The sequence below is a fragment of the Pterocles gutturalis genome, unplaced genomic scaffold (genome assembly GCF_000699245.1).
Source record: "Pterocles gutturalis isolate BGI_N339 unplaced genomic scaffold, ASM69924v1 scaffold30050, whole genome shotgun sequence".
In the NCBI taxonomy this organism is placed as follows: Eukaryota; Metazoa; Chordata; class Aves; order Pterocliformes; family Pteroclidae; genus Pterocles; species Pterocles gutturalis.
In genome coordinates, this window is record NW_010144259.1 from 5,117 (window position 1) to 33,102 (window position 27,986).

General features: G+C 38.5%; 1 protein-coding gene across 1 annotated transcript; it reads right to left on the bottom strand.

Annotated features, from left to right (window-relative positions):
* On the bottom strand, positions 1-27,986 carry SLC9A8 (solute carrier family 9, subfamily A (NHE8, cation proton antiporter 8), member 8; the record flags this gene model as incomplete). Its single annotated transcript, XM_010085054.1, has 15 exons — positions 1-378; positions 1,652-1,798; positions 2,849-3,069; positions 3,494-3,605; positions 5,361-5,443; positions 6,943-7,059; positions 9,467-9,572; positions 11,436-11,574; positions 12,867-13,010; positions 14,019-14,053; positions 14,743-14,844; positions 15,727-15,810; positions 19,064-19,122; positions 24,032-24,112; positions 27,779-27,986. Coding segments are annotated over 15 exons (1,746 nt in total), but the record flags the coding sequence as incomplete, so codon positions are not given.

The window sequence follows — 27,986 nt, forward strand, 5'->3', positions numbered from 1 at the left end:
TTCAGCTTTTCAACAGGTTGCATAAAATTTTCTATGCTGTAAATTCTGGATGAAATGTTCTTCATTCAGTCCAGTGTCTGACACTTGGGTTTCCATCACTGAGTAGCAATACCCAGCACAGTAGATCTGCCGTTTCATACCTAAACACGTAGCACAACACATGTCTGAACTCAAAGTTCATTCTTAGCTTTTGTGCCGTCAGACTCTTGATATTTAAATCCTCTTTCTAATGCTCTAATGATAAACTCATTGCACTCCTGTCCCGGTCTGCTATAGCAGCTCTTGCTCATCATCTTCAGATCCTGAGGGTCCTTGTCGTACCTCTTCGTACCACTTGTTTGTGAGGGTTTTCATCTGTATGCGCCCGTGATGCAAGTCCTAAGGCAAAAGCAAACCAGAGCAGTTTGTTACTCAGCTACAACACCTGTGTGTTAGTGCAACAGAGAAAGACTAGTTTAACATATTCCTCAGGAAATAATCCCCTCCTGGTCTACGAGCATGCAAAGCAATTATTTTTCCTATCAGAAAATATTTATCCAGTGCTCACTCAGTAATTATTTCCACAGATGGTATTTTTGATGACGGGTATTTTTACCTGTGTTTTCCAGACAGTCCTGCTCTGTGAGTTTCAACACTCCCAGTGCTGCCTGGATGGCCTGGCTCTGAACCTTCACTCCTCTCTACATGTTCACAGAGACAGTGGCAAGCTTGTGGCCTGCTTTGGTGATTCACGTACTTATTTTTCTAGCCTTTGGTTTCAGTCTGGATGGCAGCCTGTGCTTTTTGGCTATCAACTACAAATCAGATGCTTACTCTGGCTTCTCGATTCCTTTTTGGTTTTGCAAAAAATGCCTTTAGCTTTTGTGGGAAAGTGCTGAAAACACTCTTTTGAAAAGAAAGGTACAAAACAAGAGGAAAAATAGTATGTTTGAGCAGGCTAGGAAGATGGAATGTGAACACTACCCAGAATTATCAACTCCACAGCATAAATGCTTAATCCTATGGCAAACTGGTAAAACAGTGCACTTTGTGGCTAAGGAGTCTCAGGCTTCTGAGGCACTGGAGTGAAAATGGCATAGTGTTTACACCTCTCAGAGCCACCCAGTGTTAAGTTACATGTTCAATCAGGTGTCATTTTGCATTTTCAGCTTCAGAGTCTTGGTCTCCCAGTGAGGAAGTCTTAAAAGTGGCAGGCTGCAATGCTGGTGCTTATTTCCAAGATAAAAACTGCACCCTGCAGAAAAATTGCACCTCCAGAATTCACAGGGCCATGTGCGGTAAAAGGCAGGACCTTTGTGTGATAGCGCTTTACAAACTCTGCATGAGAGGCAGCAGCTTTTTCTAGCAACAGTAGTAACCAGTAACTCCTGATACTCTTCATGGTATTCTGCAAGATGAAAGGCGACTCTGATAAATCCATACACATTTTGAAGTTTAATTGTGGCAGCCCTGAGAGAAGCTAATTTAATCCAACCTGCAATTTTACAGTGCAGCTTTTCATTACAGCTGCTCTACAAGTAATACATCAGATGGCTCGCTGTTCCTAACATACAAGCTGCATGGCTACACTATGAGCCTTGAATGGTACAGAGTAAAATTACAACCAACTAGACCACAGTTTCTTGTCTTCAAGAAACCAAGAACAACTTACTTCTTGTGTGAGTCTTCTGGTGAAGAAAGGATTCAAATATTTGGCATCAAACCACATAAACCCTTTGAGGTCTTGGCGTTTTATGTACTGGGCTTCATATTCCTCCTCTGTGAGCTCTGATAAATGTTCGGATTCTATGGTATTACCCTAGAAAGATCACAAATACTGGAATAACCTGAGAAATGTGGCAGTCATCCGTCCAGCTTGCTTCAGCCCCCTGTTCTGTGCTCCCCCTTCTCACAACAAACTCCCATGTTAGAACTATATGGGAATTATCACCCCAACCTCCCAGGGCTTATGGCTGTATGGATCTGTTCAGCTGTTGATTCTCTAAGCCATTTAGCTTCCCTTTTAGTGCTGAAAGTAGAAGACCTCAAATGTTCCATATTTGGTGGTGGTGTTATTGCTGAGAAGATTTCTAGTGTGCAGGTTTTCTCTTGTGAGCTGGACAATTATTTTATCCATCAAGCAACACTAATTTTCTTGATGAAAACAAGCCCTGTATCAGAACACACCCTGTCCCTGTGCTCTTCCTACACACACCTCCCTAAGTGGATGGAGTAAGACAATTTTGAAGACTGCAAGCTTTTTGAAACCTCACACCAAGAGGAGCTGTTCTTCAGATCCTACAGAACAATACCCTGCATGTATTGTTTGATGGCTTGGGGAAAAACAGGCAAAAGTTCTGGGATACTTTTCGTACTCCAGCCTTTTTCACCTGAGGTTTCAGACTGGCTGTTAGTTTTCTTCAGTACTCTTGCTCAGCCAGAAATTGCTTTTAAATAAAACTTAATCAGAGGGTTGCTGTTGTTACCACCTTCTCATGGCCTTTGCTTTGACTTTTTCAAAATAATTCCCATCTGCCTTTTATGATTAATTCATGACTCACATTGTACTAGCTACTTTCCCTCTGTACATGACTCAATCCTGTATCATCTGCTTTATGCTTTGCAGGGGTTACTTTAATTTGTATGGATCAATTTATAATTAGAGTTATGAGACTATTACTCCTCCCTTTGTCCAAACAGTTATTTTGTGTAAACACTAACCAAGCTCTGTCTTTGGGATATTTTACAATTATATTGCTTGGCCTTTTCCATTGATTTCATTTTACTTGTTAGTAAAAAAAACGAGTCTTAGAAATTGTAAAATAAAAAAAAAAATCAGTGATCATCTGCATAAAAAACCCAAACAAACCATCTTCTCTGTCTTGCTAAGATTTATGTCCTTCTTGTTCTTCTTGCGTGCTTTGGAGTCTTCAATGTCAATAAGTCTGATGAGGGGCATGGTTCCTCCTCCCAGGAGCAAAATTGTGAACAGTACTATGATGATTGTTGTTGTCCCAATGAGCTGTCGCTTCTCTATTGGTTCCAAGCCCAAATGGAGGCTGAGGGCATAAGGAATTGCACCACGTAAACCTTATCAGAGAGAACAGTAAATCAATGAAGAGTGTCTCAACAGCACCATTTGTCCTCAGCACTGTGATTAACTCAACAGGAATTCTCCATCTGTGAAAGATTTTTACAATCCTATACCATGCCCATTTATCTATCATGTGGTTTCCACTCTGAAATGAACCTGAGCTCTTTGGGTACTGTTGTTCAAACTGTGAAGTTGCTAGACCTAGAAAGAAACTGCAGAAAAGCTTTAGTGGGGATCACCACTGGATAGTCCTCTAGCACAAAGGGGAAAGGGAACATACCTATAGCACTTGGGTTTGAGAACACTGCAAATGTTGAGTGTTGCTCCCCAGATAAAAAACCAGTTCCTCTCAGAGCAGCCCACAAAATGAAAAAGATAAAACATTTTTTCCAGTTCTCTGTATTTTGAGCTTTAACTTACCACTAAACCACATGATAAACATCATTTTGGGGGTGATTTTATGATCCCGGAAAAAGTTGAGTAGGTAGGAAAGTGGGAAAATATTCACTGCTCTACCAAAGAGAACAAGTACCTGAAAAGAGAAATAAAAGCAGAAGATCATTTGACGTGTTACATTCACACAGGCTCCAGCTGCATCTGGTTTGTACAGGCTAATGTGAACATGCTCTTTTCACTTGCAGGTCTTGGAAGTAGGTGTACTGCTGAACTAACATAAAGGAATCTCTCAGCATAGGTCAAGATGGAATTTAACTTTTTAAACATTTTGTCTGCTTAACTGAAACTAAACCAGACTTGTCACTGACAGACACCAGACACTACTTTACTTGTAATAAATGAATGAAACCCAAGAGGCATTCCAGAGAGACCAAGAATTACTTTGGGTAAAAGTTCTCAGCTCAGCTCCTTTAATCGTCCCCTTGGCACAGCAGCTAAGAGGCAATAAGATATTTCTATTGTCTCCCCGTGGACCAGTTCCTCAGAGAAAAAGGCCAGAAGCCAACCAAATAGCATGTAATCTGGTTCCTCAATGCTTCCCTGGGTATGGTTAGAAAATACACCACATAAGAAGCAATATTTTGAGAGGGAGGGGAAAAAAAGTACTATTGATTGAATGGCAGAAAATTAACAAATACAGTGAAACTTTAACTCAAAAGCAGGGGTTTTCACAATGGCATTGCTTCTAAGCTCTACCACAAACAGACCTTGATAAGGTAAATATCCTAGAATTAGTCAGCAGGATCCTTGAAGGGCTGTGCTGTTTTCCTTTATGAATCACCCCCAAATTATGCAATTTGCATTATGCCTGTGAGGGCAGTGCTACTTAGAAGGAAGTGTCACACCTTAGATATACATGAGATAGGGAAGCTGGGTGCAATGCAGTGAGAGCAGTTCCCCATGCTGATACCACTGCCTGTAAGTTGTAGATTAACAATTCATCCCTTCAACCATGGACTAAAATGTGCTAGTTTATGTGGCTGTACGCAACTGGAAATGGATTCACATTTCCCTCTTTTGACTCTGCAAGAGAACAACATACTTTTCATGTCTATATTAAACAATTGTAATAGGAATAGATGTAGGTAACTCCCATGTGAAAAATAATTCAAAGTGCCAATACATAAAGCTACACTGAAATACAGAATGAAAGAAAAAGATTTAAGAATGGAGTCAAAGAATAAATACACAGTGGAGAACCTCTGAGTAAGGACTTCCTCTGAAGGAGGTGAGCTCACGGTGAAGCAGTGATGTATGGCCCAAGTTGGTTTATGTAAACAAACTGCAATGATATATGAGAGACAGACTCAAAAGCTGTAGTCCTGGAGAGATGGAATGGAGTGGAGTTTGATCCTAGTTTGCACTGTAGTTTCTACAAACTGCCCATTCACACAAATTGTTCATATGAAGCTAAGGATATATAAAAACTCAGGATTGTTTTCTGGTAAAAGAACTTTTGGAATACAGTGGCATGTATAGTAATCTCAATATCTTTTGAAACTTCTTTTATTTTAATAAATCTGATAGGGTCAAAACAAGCAAGGTTCTTTTCTCTGTTTTTAATAATCTTATATAGAAGGGCTTCAAAGTAACAGCAAACTGGAATTCCTTAAAGCAGACTGATGCACTTGTACACCAAAATGCGGAGAACAAGAAGAATAATTTCATGCTATTATTGACAGTTAACTTTGTGCAATACATACAAATCTGGAAGTATTTTCATAAAAACCTATGAAACATAGCTATTCTAAAATATTTTAACCATAAGGTGTTCCCCCCTCCCCAATATTACAAATGCATCTAAACAAGATGGAAGAAAGTAAATACCTACTATGCACCAGATGACAAAGGACATTTCAAACTTGTGAGGAAAACTGAAAATTGACAGGCCAAGAAATGCAAAAACACACGTTTCTGAAAAAGAGAAAACACATCTTAAATAAACAATTCCATAAAACCTTTTCTATTCCTATTGCAGTTACTACATGTGGTACATAAAATACTATTCCTGACTTGTGAATGCACAAATGCCATTATGCAAAAGGCCAGATTCTTCCACTCCGGCTGTCAGTGGACAGCACCTCAGTCTGTGTGTGTAGGCTGTTTTTCAGCTGTAAAACACTAAGGAGCACGAACAAAGCTAGCAACACCTTGTTCTAAAGAATTTTGTACTTGAGGAATATAGGACAAGCTACAGGAGCAACTCCTGACAACTTCTGTAGCTGTGAATCAGATTCTATATAAAACAGAAATGTCAGGCACAATCTCACAAACCGTAAGTTGAATGTTATTATAAAGTATTCAATTCATTAAATTCTTATAAGCGGCAGCAGTTCATGACTTTCTTTGTAATAAAATACTGCACTGTATGATCTAACCACTCTTGCATATTATAATAACCTCTAGAGTGATATTTGCAACTCTGAAATAGTACCAAGACTGCACAATGACTACAGTAATCCAAATATTTTATTTTCACAGCATCAACCCATTACTATCAGAGAACCACAGAGTCAAGATGTTTCATCAGTTCGCTGCTGTCCTAGCAAGGTAGGTTCCTTATCATAAAAGCAGTTAAAAAGAGGACAGTTTTGGACAGATGGGAGCAATACCTGAGTTACTGCAGCACAAGATGTTTGGTCACGCTTTGGGTACCGGCTACTTACATGTGCACATTCAAAACCTGCTGCAAACATGTACGAAATTGCACAATATCTTAAATAGCTCCTTTATAGTGACTTGAATGAATACGTGCTTTTTTCGTGTTTGTAATAGATTAAGACCAAACCCTGCTGAGCTACTGGTGCTCAGGTAATGAGTGGCTCAGTTTGCAGCAAGGCCACTCCCTGACCATGTTCCAAATGCATCTTCCTGCAAACCACATGGAACACATTCAATCCATACCCTAGAAAACAGGAATATACAGAGCAGTATGTAATTTCTTCAAAAGTTGTGCTTGTAAAAGGAAATGGAAAGGCTATGGGACTCTGAGCTGCTTGTATCACTATTTCCAAAATCTTCTAATTTTGTGAAGCTATTGTTTTTGCAAGTAGCTTTTTGTATCCAAAACTATTTTAAAAAATATTACCAAAAATCCATCTCCTAAAATTAAAAATAGACCAGAGGAATATAGGAGTCGGAGATCTCTATTTGGTTATCAATCTTGTGGCAAATCTTCGCAGGAGCCTGCAGGATGGGAGAGAGAGATTTACTGCCTGTTTTATCCACTGTGGCAGGAAAGGTGACTTTTGACTCCACTATTAGGAATTCTTCTCCTAAAGACCTGTACCACTGACATAACACATGGACAGAAGAAAATGCACACCTCTGCTGCTCCCATCTCAGAATCACCTTTTCAGGCAAATAAAATTTTAAACTATTAATATTAGATGTTAATAATAGGTAGCACCTACCACACATGAAAGCAACAGTTCTCAATGTCTGCTGCATTAAGATCTGTGTCACCGGGGACAAGTTATGGTGTGTATAGTGCGACATCACAATGCCAGAGAAGAGGATTGCCATGATACCTGTAGATAAAAAAGTCAACAGAAGAAGAATAGCTTGCACTCTGCAAATATTTGTCTTTATAGCCCTTACTAACACAAAAGCTTATGTGGGGTTTCTATTACCGTATTCATACTCGTCTCATTCCACTGGTCACACTGAATACTGGGAGGTTCAGTATAAGTCACATGCAAGCTAGAATAAAACCCTGTTTTGTCACAGTTTCCCATAAAAGTGAGGGAAATAAAAAGCCAATTCTTGAGCCTGATACGTAGGGGCTAGTAAGGAATGCCACTGTGCAGAATGTCCCTTGCCCCCAGCAGGCAGGATCACTAAACTGTCTGCTGTAAGTTACTACAGAGACTAATCTCAGCTATCAACTATAGGAAAAGCCACCAAATGCTCTATTATAGAGTTCAGCTGTCCTAATGACATGCACAGCTTGGACAGAGATACAGCAACTGGTATCACAGGCCAGAACAGCTACTTCAGATTTCACTGTATTTCACAAATCTCTGATTTCTGTTAGGGATTTTTTTCCATCTACCTTGGTTCTCAGCTCTTGGTTATTTATGAGAAGAATCTGAATTTCAATCTATTTCGCTAACTGCTCAAGACGTGTCAGACGCTGCCAGTTGTTCACTGTTCATAGGGAGCTGGGAATCTTAAAGGAAGCTTTAACCATTTTCACACCTACTGCATAGACTTACACCTGCAAAGGATGTCATCTGAGGTGATGGTTAAGGTTGTGGAAGAATTTAGCAGTCCACTTGAAGAAAAACTACAGTACTCCTTGTGAGGAAATAACCGACAAAATTAACAACACAACCCAGAAGAAATCAACTGCAATGCAGACCTCGAGAGGACAGCGTGACATGGGGGAGTACACCTGGTTTGCCCAAAGCAAAGGAAGGTAAAAACACTAGAAGTATTTGGCTGGAGCTATGTGCTGAGGAGTGGCCCCAATGAACGCAACTGGAAGGATCAGAATAGCTGAGGAACGGTCAAAAGAATCCTTTGTTTGAAACACAGAGATGACTTGACTAAGGTCATTCAAAGTTTGTATTTCTTGAAGTCATTCTTGAAGGCACTTGAAAAATTAGAGAGGTTGTCTTTATAAATAAAATGACAAAGAACCTCTATCATCCTGAGAGCAACTAACTAGGAATCTTACTGTAAATTCTTTTTCACTGTATACCATCATACTGATGTGTTGGTTATATAATGCAATGGCACTGTAATTCTGTAATATTTTTATTATAATTTTATATTAATAAGCCATATAAATTAGAAATAGAAAAGGCCATGTGCTGAGACCGTACAAAATAATCTTCTCACAAGGCAAAACTTGTTTTTACAGCAATACAAATATTTTCACATATCAAACTGCTTGCTCAGGTTTCATATAATTTAATTTCCCTGGATATGTGTTGGCCTATATACACATATAGAGTAGTTCTGGATGCAAGTGGGCAGAATGGAATGTTTGCATTAGGATTGTAAATCTTGATTGTGTAACTACCATGATTATAGGCCACATCTTCATACATATAAAAAAATACAACTCCACTGACATCAGTGAAGGAATGCTGATATATACCACTACAGATCCATTCCAAAATATTCATATTAGCTTACATGTATATTTTCAGAAAGTCTAATTTCATACCTGCAGCTCATTTATATGAAATCTAGTCCTGATACCACTCCTCAGAAACTTGAAACATTCTAATATGGTCCAAGTTGTAGAGCAAATATACCTTTTAATGCACTTAAAAAAAAAAAAAAAGGTAGATTCCCAAGCTATTTGAATTATATTAACTGTTGCATCCCTTCCCACTTTCCTTTGAGAAAAGAGACAGGAAGCTGACTGCCTTAAAAAAACCACTTAAATTAGCAAAGGTCAGACACATTGGGCACCCAGCAGAACTGGACCGTGTTCTTGTACATGATTCTACAGAATGATGGAAGTTCACCTGTAAGCCTCTTCTTGTGGCCTTCAGCAAAACTTCTACCAAGTATTCAGAGATATATACAACACTCGGTGGTCTCAGCTGATTTCCCCAATGGCACTGAAGGACAGGCAGAAACACGGCTACAGGGCAGTAGGCTGGACATTATCCCAGTCAGCCAACATGACTGAGATCTACAGCATGCAGCTGAAATTTTAATTCTGCGTTAGGTAGAGATAACTGGGGAGAATACTAGTGTTTACAATGGCTAACTAATGCTTATGAAAACTGCCGTTACCTTTTCTATGCTTTTATAACATGAAGCAGAGAATAAGTGTTTCCTTAAAGTAAGTCGAAGTTAAAAGAGCACGTGTTAAGTGAGAAAACACGTAAAAAACCAGGGGCCCTCTTACACACACATAATATTTGCTCCCTAAATTTATCAAAGAAACTTAGATATACTCATTTTGCTACTCACCTGAAAGTGAGATACCTTCTGCAAGTCCATAAGGAAGGTAAGCAAAGATAATCATCATCCCAAACTCTAGGGAGGGTGTCTTCCTTAAATCAATGTGCTTTAGCACGTATACATGAAAATGTTACGGAAAAAATAAATTTAAAAAAAATCCAAAGAAAAAATTAAACTTGTGTCATTCCATTACAAAACAATTATTATTCCTAATGTACTTACCTACTGAATAGCTAATGAAGTCCACAGATTGGCCCCTGACTCAAGTATGGAAAGATTAATAATTTCTTATGAGAAGTGTTTCTTATAGAAGCTACTCTTGGTAGAAGTCTATCAGAATGGACAGACCTAGAGACAGAAACGATCTGCTGCTGATGTACCTGTACAAAACTGATAACAACATGCCGAGCTGTTTGTTTGGATCTAGAAAGGCCAAAAAAAACTTTGAAATCTCTGTTCCAAAACTATTGAAGAAAATCCACAGAGAATCAACAAATAGTAAAGGCTTTTCTAAAAACAGGGGAGAGCTATGAAATAGCAAATTAAAAGTAAAATAGCTCTCATTTATGTTTTAACAAAAATCATGTCCTTTTGATACTCAAGATATTTCAAACTTACTTTACATTTGTAGTCATAAACGTGGACATTTGTCAAGGGCCGTAAGTTCTGCTTTGCATCTCTTGCACAGTTCGGCAGCACAGGTGCCAAATACAAGTAGATTTTGCCTCGGACATGGTTACTGGCCACACTAAGCATGCAAGCCATCTCCTCTGTTCAGTCACTAGACTTCTAGTTACTTTCAAATGGATATGACAGATTTGCAGTAATATTAACAGTGAGGAATATTCCTTCAATCATACCCTTGCCTTAACGCTTAAAATATTCCACCTATCATCATTGCTAACATTCAGAGGATTAGATGCCTGTGACATGGAAATTCATACTCCTCTTGGGTCATGAACCAGCAACAACCTTCGACTGTATTTATCTGCTGGCAACTAATAAGAGACATCCTTTGCTGCACTGAAATTTTGCATGCTGAGGGGTAAATCCAGTATTTTGAGGCACAAATAATGGCAATGGGGCAAATAAGCTGCTTTTCTCTTTGTCTTAATTTCATTTAGCTATCAGTAAAAGCAGTGCTGAACATCTGTCTCCCTCTTTTGTTGTGATGTATGGAATAATTTAAAAGTTCATGGAACCAGGCTAATGAGAGGCAAGAGAGGAAATAGGTCTATATTTAATCACTCTGTTCTTGTTATTTTCAAACAGAGTGCTTAACAGTATGTCCCAGATGACATGAATAACTGCTGTACAAGCCTAGCACAAAAGATTACCTACAGTGAAACCAGTGTTAACATTAAACAAGCTCTGAAAATGAACAAAAGTGCCTGACTTACAACTAACATCCTTCCTTATCTCAGCAGAGAAGCTTCTGGGTTGTTTAGCAACCAATTCATGGAAGTGGAAGAGGCAAAATAGAACTCAACTTAAAGCCAAACAGAACAGTAGCTGTATTCAGCTGCCTGAATATGAGACACAGGGACAAATGAGCTGGTCTGACTCAAAAGCCCTCGGGAAAAGCAGCTATTTTTTTCTTTTTAATTAACTGGTTTATGCATGTAAAAAAGGAGCCATATGCTTGTAAAAATGGATCAGTATTGAAATGGAATTAATATATTTTGAATTTACAACACAATTACTGTATTTCATAACTCCAATGCACGTAATATAAGCTACTATACAGCATTTCAGACCTTAATTATGTTCACAAAAATTTGATGCAACTTTTTAATACACACCCATGCACACTAACATAAAAACAAAACGAGCATGAGAAAACCCTCAGCCAATAAAATAATGTCTAATAAGAAATATTCCCTAAGAAGTGCTGGAGAAGATGGCAAAGAAAAATACTATTAGAATGCTGAAGATCAACAATTTATATATGTGTATCACCAAAACTTAAAAAGGATATTAATGCAGAAATAAGACCAGTAAGTGTGCCAAGTGCTGCAGAGCCAAAGAACATCTTAAGAAAGTATCCCAGTGCCTGTAGAAAGGTTTGCCAGCCACTTACATCTGACATATTTTCTCTTGTCAAACCTTCTGCTGTGCTAGATATAATTAAGAAATAAATAAAAAGAAACTGTTATAAATTCTAAGCCTGGATCCAAAAATACCAAACGTCTTTTGAGAACAACAACAAAAGACTTCAATTTCTTTGTTGCTACCACTCTTAAAAGGCTTTTACTGTGATATATATAACACGAGGAATGTCAAAAGATGTTATATCAAGCCTTAGTGTAATCCCTAAAGGGAAACCTAATTCTTCTAAAAGTCTGGAAATCTGGCATTGCTCTTCTGAAGAATCCCCAGAATGGCGTAAATAGGCTATGATAATGCCCACTATTACAAAACAATTTTCAAACTTTGAAAAGGAAAACACATTTTGCAGTGGTAAAAACTCACAGCATGAAAAAAAAAAAGAGACAGGTCATGTGATCCTCAGCAAAGAACAACTGAACAGGAAGACCTCTCATCAAATATTTAGGTGTGGATGAGAGACAAGAAGGTCACTGAAGAAAAACAATGAAGCTCTTACAAGGAAAGGGGAGAAATCTCTTTGAACTTCAGGAATGTATTTCATAGAATTCCACGCAAAGAACTCATGGATTCTAACTAGTGTTCATTTTGACTGCTGTTAGCCTTCATGGTCTTCCATTAGAGAAGCACGACTGTATTGAAAGCAATTAGTTCATTAAAAAATTACTCTAACTTCACTACCTTCTGAGTGTATCTACTCCTATATTCACAGTCAAATCTATTGACTTTAGCAGTAACACAAAGATATACCTACAGTTTTTTACTCTTTTGGGCCCAAAGAATTACCATGGGCAAAGGACAGGGACAAGGGATGTTTTTCTTCCCTGTGTTAGCCCCAACATAAATATAAAAGTATTGCATGGATGTTGATGTATCCCTGCCCCCCCAACTGAAGTGTGACTCTGGGTATAAGGCAACGATAGAGGAGACATAGCTGCATATTTGGCAAGGTAAATATTTTTGTGCAAGCCTGAAAGGACACATTGCTTTTCTGTTGGCAGGACCCTCAGATGGAAAGAGAGCTGGTAAATGTACGGACTTAGAAAGCAATCAGTGATCTGGGGTCAATGAGATAAGGTACTGAGGGTAGTGGTAATGACAGTGGTTACTGTCTTCTGTCTACACAGTTTATGTTATGGATTGGTTTTAACAAAGAAGGATCATACAAAATTCAGCTTTACACCAGAAATACATGATCTGTTCCAAATGGAGATGGAAGTATTACTGTATAGCTGAATAACTAATTAACAGAAAATAATGTGGTTGCCGTTTCCATAAACAAGTGTAGTTCAAATGCACTTACTTGGTCAAAACAATAGAGACTGCATCATTGAGAATGCTTTCTCCAAAAACCAACATGTTAAGTACAGGATCCACATTGAGGGCATTGAAAATAGCAATAGTAGCCACAGGGTCAACTGCAGATATTAAAGAGCCAAATGCAAAACTGGGAGAACACAAAACAAAAAAGAAAACTAGATTAAAGAAAAATATGTACCTAGTAAACTTATATGAACAACTTGTAACAAAGACGCTACATGTTATAGTTTTTACACAGTGAAAGGTTATGCTCTCTTGTTGCTTGAAGTGACAAAAGGGAAGTTTTTGGTTTTTATTTAATGATACACCAAACAGGAAAGTTACTGTCCAGCTGGAAGAGATGTTGGAAAAACACCTGTCTCCCAGCTCCCAGTAATAGTGTTAATGTCCTAATACAACTAAATAAGAAAAAAATCAGAGGAATGGGAAATCAAACAACTTTACAGCCACAGCCCAAACCATGCACAGTGTTACCTGTTCAGGAGAACTAGAGAGGAACACTTAAAGGGAACTGCTAAAACTTCATTAATTTGGAATCCAAAGATAAGACAATACAGAGGCAATGGGACTGCTCTGCTGTGTAAAGTCAAACACTGGAACCAAGTGAGGAAGATTTTTGCTGTTCTTGCTTGCCACCCAATTTATTTATGGATTTTAACAAAAAACAGCTGTGTTGGCTATACAATAAACAAACAAAAATCCCAAGTGAACCAGAACAAAATTTATTTAATGGTAGGGTGGTGTACTCCTAAAAAACAGATTAGATCCTTTGCCAAGTTCTTGAAAAATCTACATTGTTCATACTGAAAAACTCATTCTTTAAGAGAAAAAAGAAAGTTATGCCCTTATCATATATATTAATAATACTAACTAATCAAAGTTTATATATTTTAACTTTAAAAAGCTAAAAAACTGTCTAGAAAAATCACTGAGCACAGAATACTATTTGGAAATAATGGTGTAATAAGTAGGGTTTAGAAGTGTGTGATCTATTCATTAGTTTCACACACCACATTGAACCTAAGCAATCTAAACAATAACCAGAAGAGCTGGCCAACTACAGTGCATTTCCCATAGACAGTTATCTTGAAGAATGCTTCATTTCATATACTGCACCATTTCCCCAAGAGCTTACCTGTCTGTCATGTTGAGTTTATAAATTACATCAGCCTGAAAGAATAGGTAAAACATAAAAAAAAAAAAAATCACAATCAACTGTGTTTTTCTGCTGTTTTTAAAAATGAAACTATTCATCAAATCCCAAGTTTGTTATAATGAAAATCACAGTCATGATGTTACCCATCAAACATTGCCCTCCAACACTGACCTACTGCTACAATTCTGGTCACCCAAAAGGAGGGAAGACCAGATGAAACTGAAACAAACACAGGTGAGTAGAGTAACTAACACATTCAAAGGAATGGAAAACTGAGAGGCCAAGAGGAAAGTATGGATGGCTTGGCCTACCAGAATGAAGTCTGAGAGAAAATATAATTATCTATGTCAATATCTTATCAATGGGGAAACATCAAAGCAGAGACACGAAAAAAATTACTGACAGAACAAACAAGTTTAATACTGGAAATCAGAAGATGGCTCTAGAGAATACAGGTTTTGGAACAGCCTTCTGATAGGAAGACTAAGTAAAAAAAAGTACATCTCAACTCAAGTCTTAATTGCTTCTAACATGGAGCATGCTGCATCTATGGAAGGGGTTATATAAAATTGCCTCTGTGATAGCAGAGAACTGGACTTTGTGAGCCAGGAATTCACTTCCACTATGTTTGTCTACTCTTGAAAAATGGACTTTCAAAGAGCAAGGTAGATAAACTTAAGTGCTTCCAAGTGGTTATTCTTACCTGGCCCAGGAAATAAATTCCTCCACCTACAATGAAAGCTGATATTGCAGTGCCAAATACAGAAAAGAGAGTGATGGAACCAATGTTCTGAAAAAAATTACCCTGGAACACAATAGTAAGTAAATTAGTGAAAATGATCTGAGGGAAAACTCATGTTTGGATTTGCATCTAAGTTAGATTCTGATCCACAACTGTGCTCCAATAATAAAGCTTCATTAGTTTGGTTCCAGGTACCCCAGGACATATATCCACACCACCTGCTCTCTTGAGGACAACATCAAATCCCTCTAACACCCAGGACAAGATGTCAGTCTGGTACCCTAACAACAAACCAATCCTCAGACGAACAGCACTTTGACACACCTGACAGAACTGTAAATCAATCCATCTGTTGTAGACAGGGCATGTTAAAAGGCTTGTAAACTTTCCCGTTGCTAGTCCCTTTCTTAAGTTGTGATCCCAGTATTACCATCGTCCACTGCTCACTCCCTGCCCCGCAGCACAGCTCGAGCAGAAAGGCAGCACCCAGGGAGGCCCAGAACCGCTTCAGCCAGGACTAGCGCTGTGAGCAGTGGCCACGGAAACACAGGCTCCCAGGCAACGGGTGAAAACCCTTGTACACATTTTCCTCTTCTCTAGCAATGGAGTGACCCCACCTTTCCCACTTCTGATCCTACTCCTACCTACTTCTTTGCCTCCTTCACATCAGCCCTTGTACAGCTCTGATGAGGTAAGAAACCTCTCCAACCAAGGAGAACCACTTCTGAGCAGTACCTAACACCTTGCCAACATTCAGTTAACAGCAACAAGTGACATTCCCTGCATTCTGGATTGAAGAGGCTTACATTTTGCATTCTCAATTCCCTGACAATTAACATGATGGAATTTAATGCAATCATTCTAAATTTCATTAAGATAACTAAAAGCAGAATGTGTTCCAAACAAAACCTCAAGATGTAAAATGAGTGTCTGGCAAGGGCTAACCTTGTGCAATGAATATCCAGATTCAAATATAATAGGTGGAAGCAAAAGCAGAAAAAACATATTTGGACGAAACATTTCTTCTTCCTGCAAAACAAAAATGAAGTAAAATTTCAAGGATATCATAATTACTGAAATAACATAAAATCTTCCAAAAGGGAAATGATTTTTAAAAAATAACAAAAATGTTGGAAAATGAAAACAGCATTAATCTTCCTCCCTTCTTATCGTAAAATAAAAGACTGAAGAATAGTAAATTACTCCAGAGCTGCTACTTCTATTAGTCGTTTTTTTTTTAAATCCAGTGATAGAAACATAGCTGTTATTTGTTTTGAAGTACTGTCTCCAAATAAGCTGCACAGAAACCAGGTTATTTCTGGCAAAGGAAAAGTCCTTCTGTTGCCACAAAAAGTATTCCCGTTTTATCTCCTAGTTGCAAAATCTGTAAGGACTGTCAAGGAACAGTGACCTCTTGGCCACTGGTTTGAATACAAACTAGGTTAACCATGACCAAGTACAGCTTCACTAGAAAACTCATTAACGAGGAGAAGAAATCAGATCATCAACTTAGTACACCTGAAGTGAACAGGCTCAAGCTCTATACCTGCAACTGTTAAGAGTCAGAGGTTTGATTCTTCCTGGCAAATGTAATTTTTGCCTGTAATTTAATGGTACTATTCTGATGGTTCCTTTTCACCATTGCCTCTTCCTCTTTACTCACCAGGTCCCCACAGTTCTGAATACAACAGAATTTGTCACCTTTGTAATCAACAATTAATTTGTTTAAATCCATGCTAAAACACCAGCTTTCAAAAAAGAAATACTCGTCTCTTTAAAGTCTCATTCCTGATTGTACCAGGGATAATCATCTTAAAGGATTTGTGGGACTTAGGAAATAAAACTCATCCTTTATACTGAAGTGCTCTAGCCCATTACTCTGCATGCACAATTCCATGCGTCAATGGCTAACGTTACCTAGGTTCTGTCAATATAGTAACTGCTCTAGATCAAAAAACCAACACACCCGATTAATTACACTATTTAAAAGCCCCTGAAAGCAGAGCTGGACAAGGAGGTGAGAAAAAATTAAAAGGACAGACTGCATTTGTGCTGCACTGAAGCAGAGACCAGGAAAGTAAAATAGGAGGGCTGTAATTACCAGCCGTGCTAGCCAGCAAGAATCACCAGCAAGTACAAAGTCCACTGAAGACTCTGTAATATAATTTCTTGCAGTCATGCCATACTAAGTTCTTAGGGCAGGGATACAATCTGAGATTTGCTTTGTACACTGATATAGCCTGCAGTTAAATATTCTATTTTTTTCAAAATCAGATAAACAAAAATTCTCTAGTAAATTTAAAACCATTTAAAACCATTTTATAAAGTAAATAATTATTGATTAGAACATTTCACATCTGCAATTATGATGACCTATGTTAAAACCTAAGCTTTAGTACAGTGAAAGTAACTTAAATAAGCAAATAATAATAATGTGATATCTGTGAGCCTTTACCTTAGCTGATAGTGTGAGCAACTGGATGCAGCATCCCCAGTGCCTCCCAAGATTTGACCAATGCTTACCAGAAAAAACTAAAAAATTCACTAGCTTGAATCAGTATTTCCTGTGTTTATAGAATCAGTGCTCAAATCAGAGCACTTTTTAAGCCTTCTTTTTTTTTTCCCCTACATAACTGATTATTTTTATTTCTAAAATGCTGATTTTGTGAGTCTTTAACTTACTTTCAATTTTAAGTCAAATCCAGTTGACAGAAATCAGGAATGAAAAAACACTAACTAATGCACCACCTGCTGTTTCTAATTAGTAAATAAGTAAAAATGAAATACCACAACATGACTCCTGAACTATATAATTGCTTAAATGAATGTACACAGAATTAGGGTACTTAGTTGCCAAAAGAGAAGTATAATATTTAATAAAAAAGCTACATGTGATTGAAAATCTATGCATCTTAATGTATTTTCCTTTAGGGAAATAACTGCCAAGAAATACTAAGCTGAAAGCTAGGATGAAAATTCACTACTCAGACCAAGACTTTCAGCTTGCAAACATAAATCCTGTTTAAAACTGGCGATTCAAATCACTGCAATTTCAATCAGTTCACTGATCTAATCCTAATGAACTGTTTGATCCCATGAAACGAAATCACAATTTAAATACCACAAAATTTTAAATTAAAACAGGAATATCGAAGAGCTCATTGCTTTCATGACATGGATAAACTGTAGGAGGCAAAATCCTTGCTTCACTGTAGACCTGACATCTTGGAGACACTTCTGCCAGGATTCTCCCTCCCTGGGAAAGCCTCTGTGACCCCACACATGCACAGATAAGACCTCATGGCATCACACACTAATTCAGGTTGGAGGGGACCTGTGGAGGTCTCTAAAGCAGGGCCAACTCAGAGCAATTTCGGCTGCTCAAGGCTTTATCCAGCCAAGTTTTGAGTATCTTTGTGGATGGAGCTTCACATACCCTCTCTGGTCACACGTTCCTACGTTTGGTTGCCATGACTGGTAACATTTGCTTCCTAAGGTCTAAGTCTGTAAAGCACAAGGCGCCAGGACAAGGACAACCTCCTGCACAGCAGGTTTGCATGTATTTTCTGCTGGAAATAAAGCTCAAATCATGTCTCCATTGTTTCATCCAGCATGAAAAATGCTGCTGCTTCAGGCACACTGCTTTCAGCAGTCTTTTCACAACAAGTGATGGAGTACTCAGGAAACATGCCGTGCTGAATGGATTGCTTCATGAACTGTCTGTTCTTAGCACCACAATTTGTTGCAGTTTTGAGTAAATAAAATAAGTAGAGAGCATAATTTTTAGCACAGCTATTCTGAGGAAGCGCTCCTTTTCACCTCTGTGAAATCTATGTTAACATCTTCAGGTAAAACGTGACTTTACAGCCTATCAAAACACATTTTTTTTCCTATGAACACCTCCTAAATTAACTTCAAAAGGAGGAAGAGAACTAAATACAGTCAAAAAGTATATGAGACAAACAACTGAACTGCTGTATTTTTTACTGTAACTGATCCCAAAGACGCCCAATACCTTCTTCTACCATGTATCTAATAGGAACAGATTTGGTACCATAAAAAGGATTACTCAGAAGAAAAAAAATATTGTGTAGAAAATGTTCAGCGGGATCAGGACCTCAAATTGGTTGTATTATTATTAAAAAACCCCCAAACTTTGGCATCAAGTATAATGTATGTAAGTTTTTGGAAATTACATCTAAAGAAACTAATATTACAAACAGTCTTGTTCTAAACATTTAAGGATTGTTCTACAATGAAAAATTAATTGCTTCAAATATACCTTCCAGTTGGCCAGCTTCTGAGCCTCTATGATTTTTATAAAAGCTCCCATAAGGATACCTAGGAGAGAATAAGACAACATTCTGAAATACTCATAAAACACATAATTGTTTGCATTAACTGTTATCGACTCTCAGTCAACAAAGATTTCAAAGTCAAAACAAGGCAAAACATAAAGCAGCAAGTCTTTCCTTCCTAAAGCACAAAAACACAAAGTTGTTTTGGGGCCGACATATGCAACTTTCCAATACGTCACATATCTTCCCTACAGAAGATTGTCACTTGCGATAATCTAAATACCGAACACGCATATTAGGAGTGCTGTGTTCATTGGTTCATGAAGGTAACAGGTTTAACGCCTCAAAAATGCCTCTCATCTAAGCTGCATTCCAGTAAAATTCAGCCTTTCTTGCTAAAGAATCAGGAAGTTATGAGTTAGATATCTTTGTGATAGCAAAAAATCTTCATGTCACTTCAATGCTATTGGCAGTGTTAACACAGCTTAAGTGAAATCAGTCTTTTCCACAGAAGTAAATTTTGTCTCAATGAAATCATAGCACTTACTGGCAATGAAGTGCACAACAAACTCCGATGAGGGTGGAGAACCATCAGAACTATTTCCCAAATGAATTACATATCTTTTAAGTCATGTAGAGATACTAATTTGAGTATAAAAGAATTTTACCAAGGGTGCTGCAAACGCAATGGCTAAAGGTTATTGTGGTCTCTCCTCCTATCCATCTCCAAACGGGTAAGACAGAAAACTCCAAACTAACAAGATTTCTTCTGTAAATCATGAAGATAATTCATGAACTGTCATTAATTGCTTTCAAGGAGTTATGAGGAATTTGTCTTTAGTCAGATTCCAGATCTGTGTTTCTGCATAGTTGTGTTTTACTATTTACAAAATGGAGACTTAATAGTCAAACACTGGGATTTAGGAGTGAAACACACGGAATGAAAGGTTAAAAGTGGCTGAGAAGTTTGAAGTATGCTTTCCTGTAACTCATATGTTTTCATTCTCTCATGCTGTAGCTATCAAAAGAGTCTTACAAATAACATCACATGGGTTACTCCTGATGGATGTGTCATACACACAAAGCCATGAGGCTTAAGCCTTCTTTCACAGAAAAATATGTGAAGGCATTGGTCCCAGAGGATAGAAAAAGTTGTTCCATGAAATGGTTTATATGGCAAGCAAGAGCAAAACATTAATGAAGGAACATAAAAGGTCTGCTGTTCTGTGAAGGAGGCCGGAATGCAGACACGGCCGCTCACATGCCATACTAACACAGGTCTCAGGACTAACAGCCAGGCTTTCTATTCTGGGATGGAAGCTGTATCAGAAGCCAAGGACTAGAACATTTCTAATTTTTGCAGAGCAGCAACGTTGTCTTCAACTGGTACTGGCAGTACTTGTATCACTTAACAAGAAGTTTATGTGGAGAAAAACCAAACCACAACAAACGGAGCCAATGTATCTGAAGGCACAGATTTCAGGAAGTGTATTTCCTGAACAAACTTTCAGTATTTTATGAATTAGTATTGAGAGCCCTCACATAAAACTGTATTTAGAGGGGATTTAAAAGGAAAGAGAATCCCTTAACTCACTTCTGCTGAAGTAGAAGGGCTCCAGAGGTACTTTGTGAAATTGGACCCCTGTGAGGAGGCCAACCATGGCCTGCGGGCTCCAGGCTGGGCATCCCGATCCTATGAGCTCAAGAAGCTTAAGTAAAAGGCTGGTCTCAATCTCTCTTTTAAAAAAAGAGCTCATCACAAGCTGACCCTAGCAGCAGTGTCACAGGCAGATGGGATCCTTTCATGATATCAAAAGTTGAATGAACAACAATGAAAATGTAAGGCAACAGGAGAGGTTAAGGGAAAAGCATGAGACTGAATTATAGACCTTACACCTTTACACAGCACAAGTTCCTTCTAGCTGCATATTACACGCAATGGTACTACTAAGATTATGCTAAGCAGAGTCATGAAAGAGAGCTGCACATAATAACACATCACCAAGAGGGTTTAAAAGCAGCCGAATCAAACCGACAATGGTTTTTAAAACCCATCCCACACATCTTTTCAAACTACTCTTATTACTAGATTAATGAAAGTAGTTTCTGTTCAGCTGGTTCCATCTATTAAATCAAGTTAAATCAGTGTTGTCAAGGGGCCACTTGGAAAGCTAAGTCCATGAGACTTAATCGAAGCCTCATTATTTTGCAAATGTTATAGGAATTTTCTTATTACAGACAACCTTTATTTGTCTTGAGGACATCTTAAAACTCAGTAACAAATCAAAGAGAAAAACTTTTCTGGCAACTATTTTTACCAACAAAATTCCAATAACTTTTAAGGACAAAGATAAAAATCTGGCCTTAGAGAATGCACTCCTGCCCTGTCCACCAGGAGAGTAACATGCCCTAGAAATTGTAAACCAGAAGCTTCTGAGCAGCTTAGACAATAGGAGGAAAAACAGCTGTGAAAAATCATACTTCTCTGCTGCCATTTTTATTAGCCATCAATAACTGCCTGAGAACATTTGCTTAATTTACAAGCCAAAATAGGACACACCTCACTTCTGGCACTGCTAGCAAAACTGGATACTTGAAACTCAAGCTGTGCTCTTGCAGCTGTGTAGATCATTACCAGTAACAGAGGTTCACTGACCAGCAATTAGCTGGCAATTCCAGTGATTATACAGATGCCGTGTCCTGTCAACAGAGCTGACAGTAGTTAAATATGACTGAGTCAATAAACTAAATAAATAAGGCTTAAGTGACGCAGGACATCTGTTAGCTGGGTTGCTACTGGTATAACGCGCTTTGACTTAGCAGAATTGCATTTGCTGGTATCATCTCATCTAGTTCGGGAGACAGACTACAGCTATGCTGTGGTTCACACCGAGAACTGAACTCTGCAAGTTTCCTACGTGCCCTCTATGTGAAAATAAAAGAGAGGCGCTGCTGGCTCCTTCTTACCCATCTCAAGTAGCAGTGACAGCCCCAGCACAAAAACTTACTAGTTTAATGAACAAGCTTTTGTTGGGACTGACAGAGGCACAGAACATACCAGCACAGGTAAAATCCTCATGCTGCTGAGATGCTGAGAACAAGAAACAGAGAGAGAAGAATGTCTGTGCCTCTGCTGCTCCCTGCAAAGCTCAGCAGGAGCAGTCACACAAGCTTGCCTAACACCTCAGCTCAGCACTGTCCAGTAGTAGGCCTGGGGCAGAATATAAGGAATGATCGTACAGAAAATCCAAAACTATGCCAGCAAGAGCAATCAACATGCTGCTGCATTTTAAAGTGGGGATTCCGCTTACACTTAGATTAGCTATTTAATAACAACGGTAACTAACCTGATTAAAAGACAAATCAACACCTGCCGCCTGGATTTTTGCGTACAAAGAGGAAGGATACCGAAGGGACAGTAATGTTCTTTTGCAGCCTTTCAAGACACTGGAAGACATACTACACAAGACACCTGTCCACGGCAATAATGTAAGAAGGGAAGGAAAAAGAAGTGTGTCAATAATGCCTCAAACACGGTATGGTTTCTATGGGGATGGCAAAGTCAGTCACGATGCTCTGCAACAGCTCTCTTTCTATGCCATACTATGGTAGACAAGAAGCACAAACGCACAAAAGACTGATGGATGCTGCTTCTATAAAGATGAGGTGTGCGTGCAATACCCAGGAAATCCATACCAGCACTATGACAGATTTCTTACAGGTATATTTGTTCTTCAGCTGTACAGAAACATCAAAAGTCAAATAGGGCCTTGCAAATGAATGTCTCTTTAAGCTTCAATACCTTCCACTATGCCAGTGGTCTGCATCAAATAGAGTTATCTAAAAATTCAGGGAGTCATGCCTGCAGGAAAATATGTTTTTCTTTTTGCTAAGTAACAGCTCTAAGATTTTCTCAATCTAGCACCTAAGATACAAGAAGATCCCTGCTTTACAGAAAGCATAAGGTACTGACAGGCACCAGAAAGCTCACTTCCTCCCATTGAGAAATTGTGTGAAAATACAGTTAAGAAATATAAGAGAAGCAAAGCCCAGGAGAAAGTAAAAGATCTACTTGCTCAACAAGTATTACCTTCCTTCATGCTATGTTAGGATTATAGCTAAGCATCTTTCTCTTTCTGTTGTATTTTTAGAACGGCTGTCAGTGAAAGTGCCACTAGCAATAGAAGCAAAAATATCAGAGATTCTTGTAAACAAGTCAGAGAGATGGCTGAAAAACTGTTGCTGGAATTAGTTAGACCAGGTTCCTTAAACATTGTGTTAGACAGTATGTAGAGAAAATAATACATGTATTTGGCCTGATTTCCTCCTCATTTACACATTTATAAATCGGGAGCAACAACATACAAATAAATGACATTCCCCTAGCATAAAACTGCAGGCTTAGGAATACTCCAGATTTAATTCAAATTAGGTAAACACCTGATCCTCATTAAGGGTGGCATTCTTATAGCTCAAGTCATAGGAAGAGCTCTTATGGTACTACAGGGAGAGTTAAGTATCTGTCACTCCAGCCAATTTTTTAGGATAAAATTACAGTCCTCAGCTAGATTAAAATCACATATACAGACATCTACTGAAACTAATACAAACACATGCACGACTTCAAAGGGAAGGCCAGAGTCTCATTGCCAGGGAGTGCTGCAGTATCTTGTGCAGATGCAAAAACAGAAGCAGCTGCCCAAGTACTTAGGTAGTGACATCCCTGTAGTGCCTGTATGTGTCATTTTACTGGGTCAGTCTTTGTACGTATGCTCATTTCTTGATTTCTTCCATGAATTTAATCCTATGAATTGGTTGTTTTCTTCACTGCATCCAGTTTGCTGTATCTTTTTAGGGATGGTTAACACACAACAGAGCATTATTTCAAGTACAGACTACTGAGAGCCCCTGAATTAACACAAATTCAACATAAAAATGTCATCGTTACTCACCTAAAGAAACTACAGCCACACTCTCTGGTAAAAAATGAAGTCGGTATTTTATCAGTAAATGCACCAATATGATGCAGATAGCTGTGAAAGGAAAAAAATAAATTGTAAATTTAGAAGTGTTATAAGAAAATAAAATACAAGTAGTATTTCCAAAATACATGCAACTAAACTTCCCCTAATGACTTAGTAGAAATCCACTAATGCAAGGAACCGAATTTTAGTTCAAATCTAATTCTCACTGGAGTACATAAATGGATCTATAAATGACAGAAAATAACTAAGGCAAATTTTAGGACTTAAAATTAACTTCTAAAAATACACTACTACTACTTTTAGAGCCTGATTCAGCTTACAAGAAAATGTTATCTGAGCAGTAGCTGTAAAAAAATGTCAGTTATAGAGAGCACACTGTTTAATAAAGTTTTTGGTAAACATTTCTTATTTTTGCAATAAAGCATATGTGTACATGTGGACTCAATTAAAATTTCAAAGCTACACACTTTCACATCCAAGTCCCTCTAAGCAGATGGGCTTTACCCAAATGGATAATCAAATCACAGAATCAGAAAAATTACACTGGAAGGGATGTCTTGAGCTCATCTAGTCCAACTTCCTGCTCGAAGCAGGGCTAACTTCAAAGCCAAAGAAGGTTGCCCAGGGCCTTGTCCAGTCCAGTTTTAAGAATGTCTGAAGACAAAGAAGTCACAATCTCTCTCAAGCCCAATTCCAGTGCTTAAGTCTCACGGTGAAGAATTTTCTTCTTCTCTCCAGTCCACCTTTCCCTTGTTGCAAGTTGACTCTCGCCCAGTTCAGTGTGGGCAGCGGACTGCCAGGCCACGCTACAACAGCACGCATTTTGAACTCGGGAATGGACCAACTTCTTGGAACTGCTCTTAGAGATTCAGTTTAACAGCTCCTTCTAGTTAACTAAAAACCAAACAGCCATTCACAGATGGTTCAGAAGAACTTTCAATTTACAGCCCGAAAAGGTGCAAAATGGTCCCCAAGTAGTTCTGAGCACTGGCAGCGTTTGCTGTTTCACACCATGTGTGAACTACTGGGGTCTACAGCATGATCTGTATTTACTATAGTGTTACAAAAAAGAAATACAAACCTCATAAATACAAACATCACTTTTCATCATCCTATTCTCCAATTGGTGCTAAGGAATAGGTATCACACCGACGCCTGCATTCTCCCACTTGTTATCTCATGCACCCTGTTCATACACAACGTGGTGAGCATTTCACTGATGTGATGGATCGATGGGCTTCTGAACTGAGCAAGGACTAGTGAAAAACAGGAATGTTTACTCAATTACTGGGATGTAATTTGTTCGGGGCCAAAGCTGTGGGTTGAGAGTGATGAGCAGGGATGGCTCCATTCATCAAGAGTGGCGAGGCTCCCTTCCCCACAAATTTACCCCACTTCCTCTCCACCCATCTTTATGGTATCAATCAGTTCTCAAAACACCTGAGTTTACAGTACAATACTTTAATGCAGATTCAAACTGGTGTTTACTTTAAAACACTGTACTAGAAATTGCGTCAGTTTAGCAGATTAACAAGCAACTCGGGAATTTTGCCGCCAGCTGCCAGACTCTGTGAGCAATAGCTTCATCATGTATCCCAAGCAAAACTTTTATTCACCTGTCAGCGTTATTTTCTCAGCTTCCTGCCTGTTTAACATGAAAAATAGACATCCAGTACAGACATCCAGGATTACTGTGTTAAAAGCATTCTGTACTGCTCTTTGGGACAGATTCATAAAGGCATCTGGACATCACAGATTTCCAGCAAACCCCAATGCAAGCACAAACATGCTTTCTATTTAGCAGATCCAATCACCAGCTCCTCTCTACTAGCTTTTGACTACTTTGCTTTGGCAATAAAACAAAAAGTAACCGTAGTCTAAGAAGTAACTCCCACCACAAATACTACGGCAGCCTGGTATATTCTTTAGCTGTTGGTCACTCATTCCTTGTGCAAGACTGTTCAGTTTGCATCTGGCAGCATATCATCTGTTCCAGGCACCTGCACGTATCAGGAGTGTAACAATCAGGCAAGAGGCGGCAAAAAGCAGTGTTCTGGACAGGCTGAAAGAATATTTGAGTGTGCCCTTAAGGAAGAGTACAGTAAAAGCATGTAACACAACAGAAGGCAATTAATGGATCACATGAACACGGCAGAAGAGAGGTATGATTTTTAAAGTGGTGTTTGAACAGATGAACTAGCCATTGAAATCTGGGGTCAAAGACTAACTCATGCTACTTCAGGCACTTCAAATTTGGGGCTTGGTTTGGATACAACGCAGCTCAGAACGGATCTGCTTCTGGGTCTATTCCAGTTCAGAACATTTTAAAAGTCATTTTACAGCTCCTGACATCCAGATTTAAGCGTATGGCATACACAGGCATCTTCACCCTTCCTAGTCTCTTAAATCAGAGATTATGAATGGGAATAACTATAAACAACAAGCCTTTATACTGGCTTTACTTTGTCCAGTCAGGGAACACTCCTGTCCTGAGGGTGATGCTTTTAAGATCCATTAAGCTGTAAGAGTAGCATAAATAGGCTGGAACACAGCCAAAAAAAAAAGTTCTGTTCTTGACTCCTAGTAATACAATTTTACCATGAATGGCCCTTTTAAAATCCATGAGACACACATATTCAGAAATTTTATTTTAATCTTAGAAGTCTTTTGATCTACTGCTTTTTGCTTTGGTCTTTGTTTCTGTTCAAATTTGAATATACCATTGACCTCTGGGAAAACACTAACCCTCTTAGACAAATAGGTACTTTAGAAATAAGCAAAGCCTTTTACTTTTTGCTGCACTTAATAGTGCTTCATAGTTCTTTATAGGATACAGGTTTTTTTAAACCCAAATGTTTTCCAGAAGTTTCTGCACTGCTTTCAATTCCGTACCTATTATTTTCTCCATGTGCTACTGGAAAGAATGACCACTTAGAAGACTAGGTGACCCATTTGTCACAGAAAAGTCTCTCAGTGTAGCTTGCTTTGGAGGAACCAAGCACACAGACACAGAAAAGAGACAAACCCTTAATCCTCCATGGAAGTTGTTACAGTTTTGACTACAGCACTGCTCTAAGCACAAGGTGAGAGATAACTATATTCTATTAAAAAGGATAACAGCCCAGACTTACTGAAAAGTTGGGTGTTTATCTGCCATTCAAAATGCCTATATATGTAAAACAATGTTAATTTAATTATGGCAATCTGCATGTTATTATCACATTCTTGTAGGACTGTAAGAAAGGGGAGCCAGAAAAATAAGTACTGAGCTTTAGTACTTGTACATGTACATCTGGATGCCTTCTGCTGGTGTACATAACAAAAATCTGAGGGCTGTCCAGAAGTAGCTAGGTTGTCATCTGTCTAGTACACTGTCCTCAAAGACAGCCATGGAGTATTCTGACAGTGTCTTTTTCATACGTGAACACATGCCATGTGCTTGATGAAGGTGAAGCCAATTAAACATGTTGTTTGCATTTTGAGACCATGGTGAAAAGGTTTGCAATGGTCCTCAGCTTTCCACAGGTTTGGGAGGTCCAGGCAGCTATATACCCAACTTTCTAAATCCCTGTGCCTGTACAATATTCCACTTCCTAGAGAGACAACCAGAGGAAAAATAAAAAGCTATTATTTTCAAAGTTGGCCTATGTCCTTATGTCCTCAGATACAGAATACGATTAAAAGAGATTAAAAGACTTTCAGTTCATCATTCACCTAATACAAGAAGACTAAAAAAAATTGTCATGCCACTAGATTGCTCCTCTTGCTGTGCTTGGACTCCAGTCTGAACTGGAAGGATAGGTTTAGCAGGTGTAGGAACCACCAGTTTGGTAGTAGCAGCCAGCGTGGTGTGGAGGGTGACATTGATGACTTCATGGGTGGTATTTGCAGACCTGTCAGGATAATATAATACGTGATTATA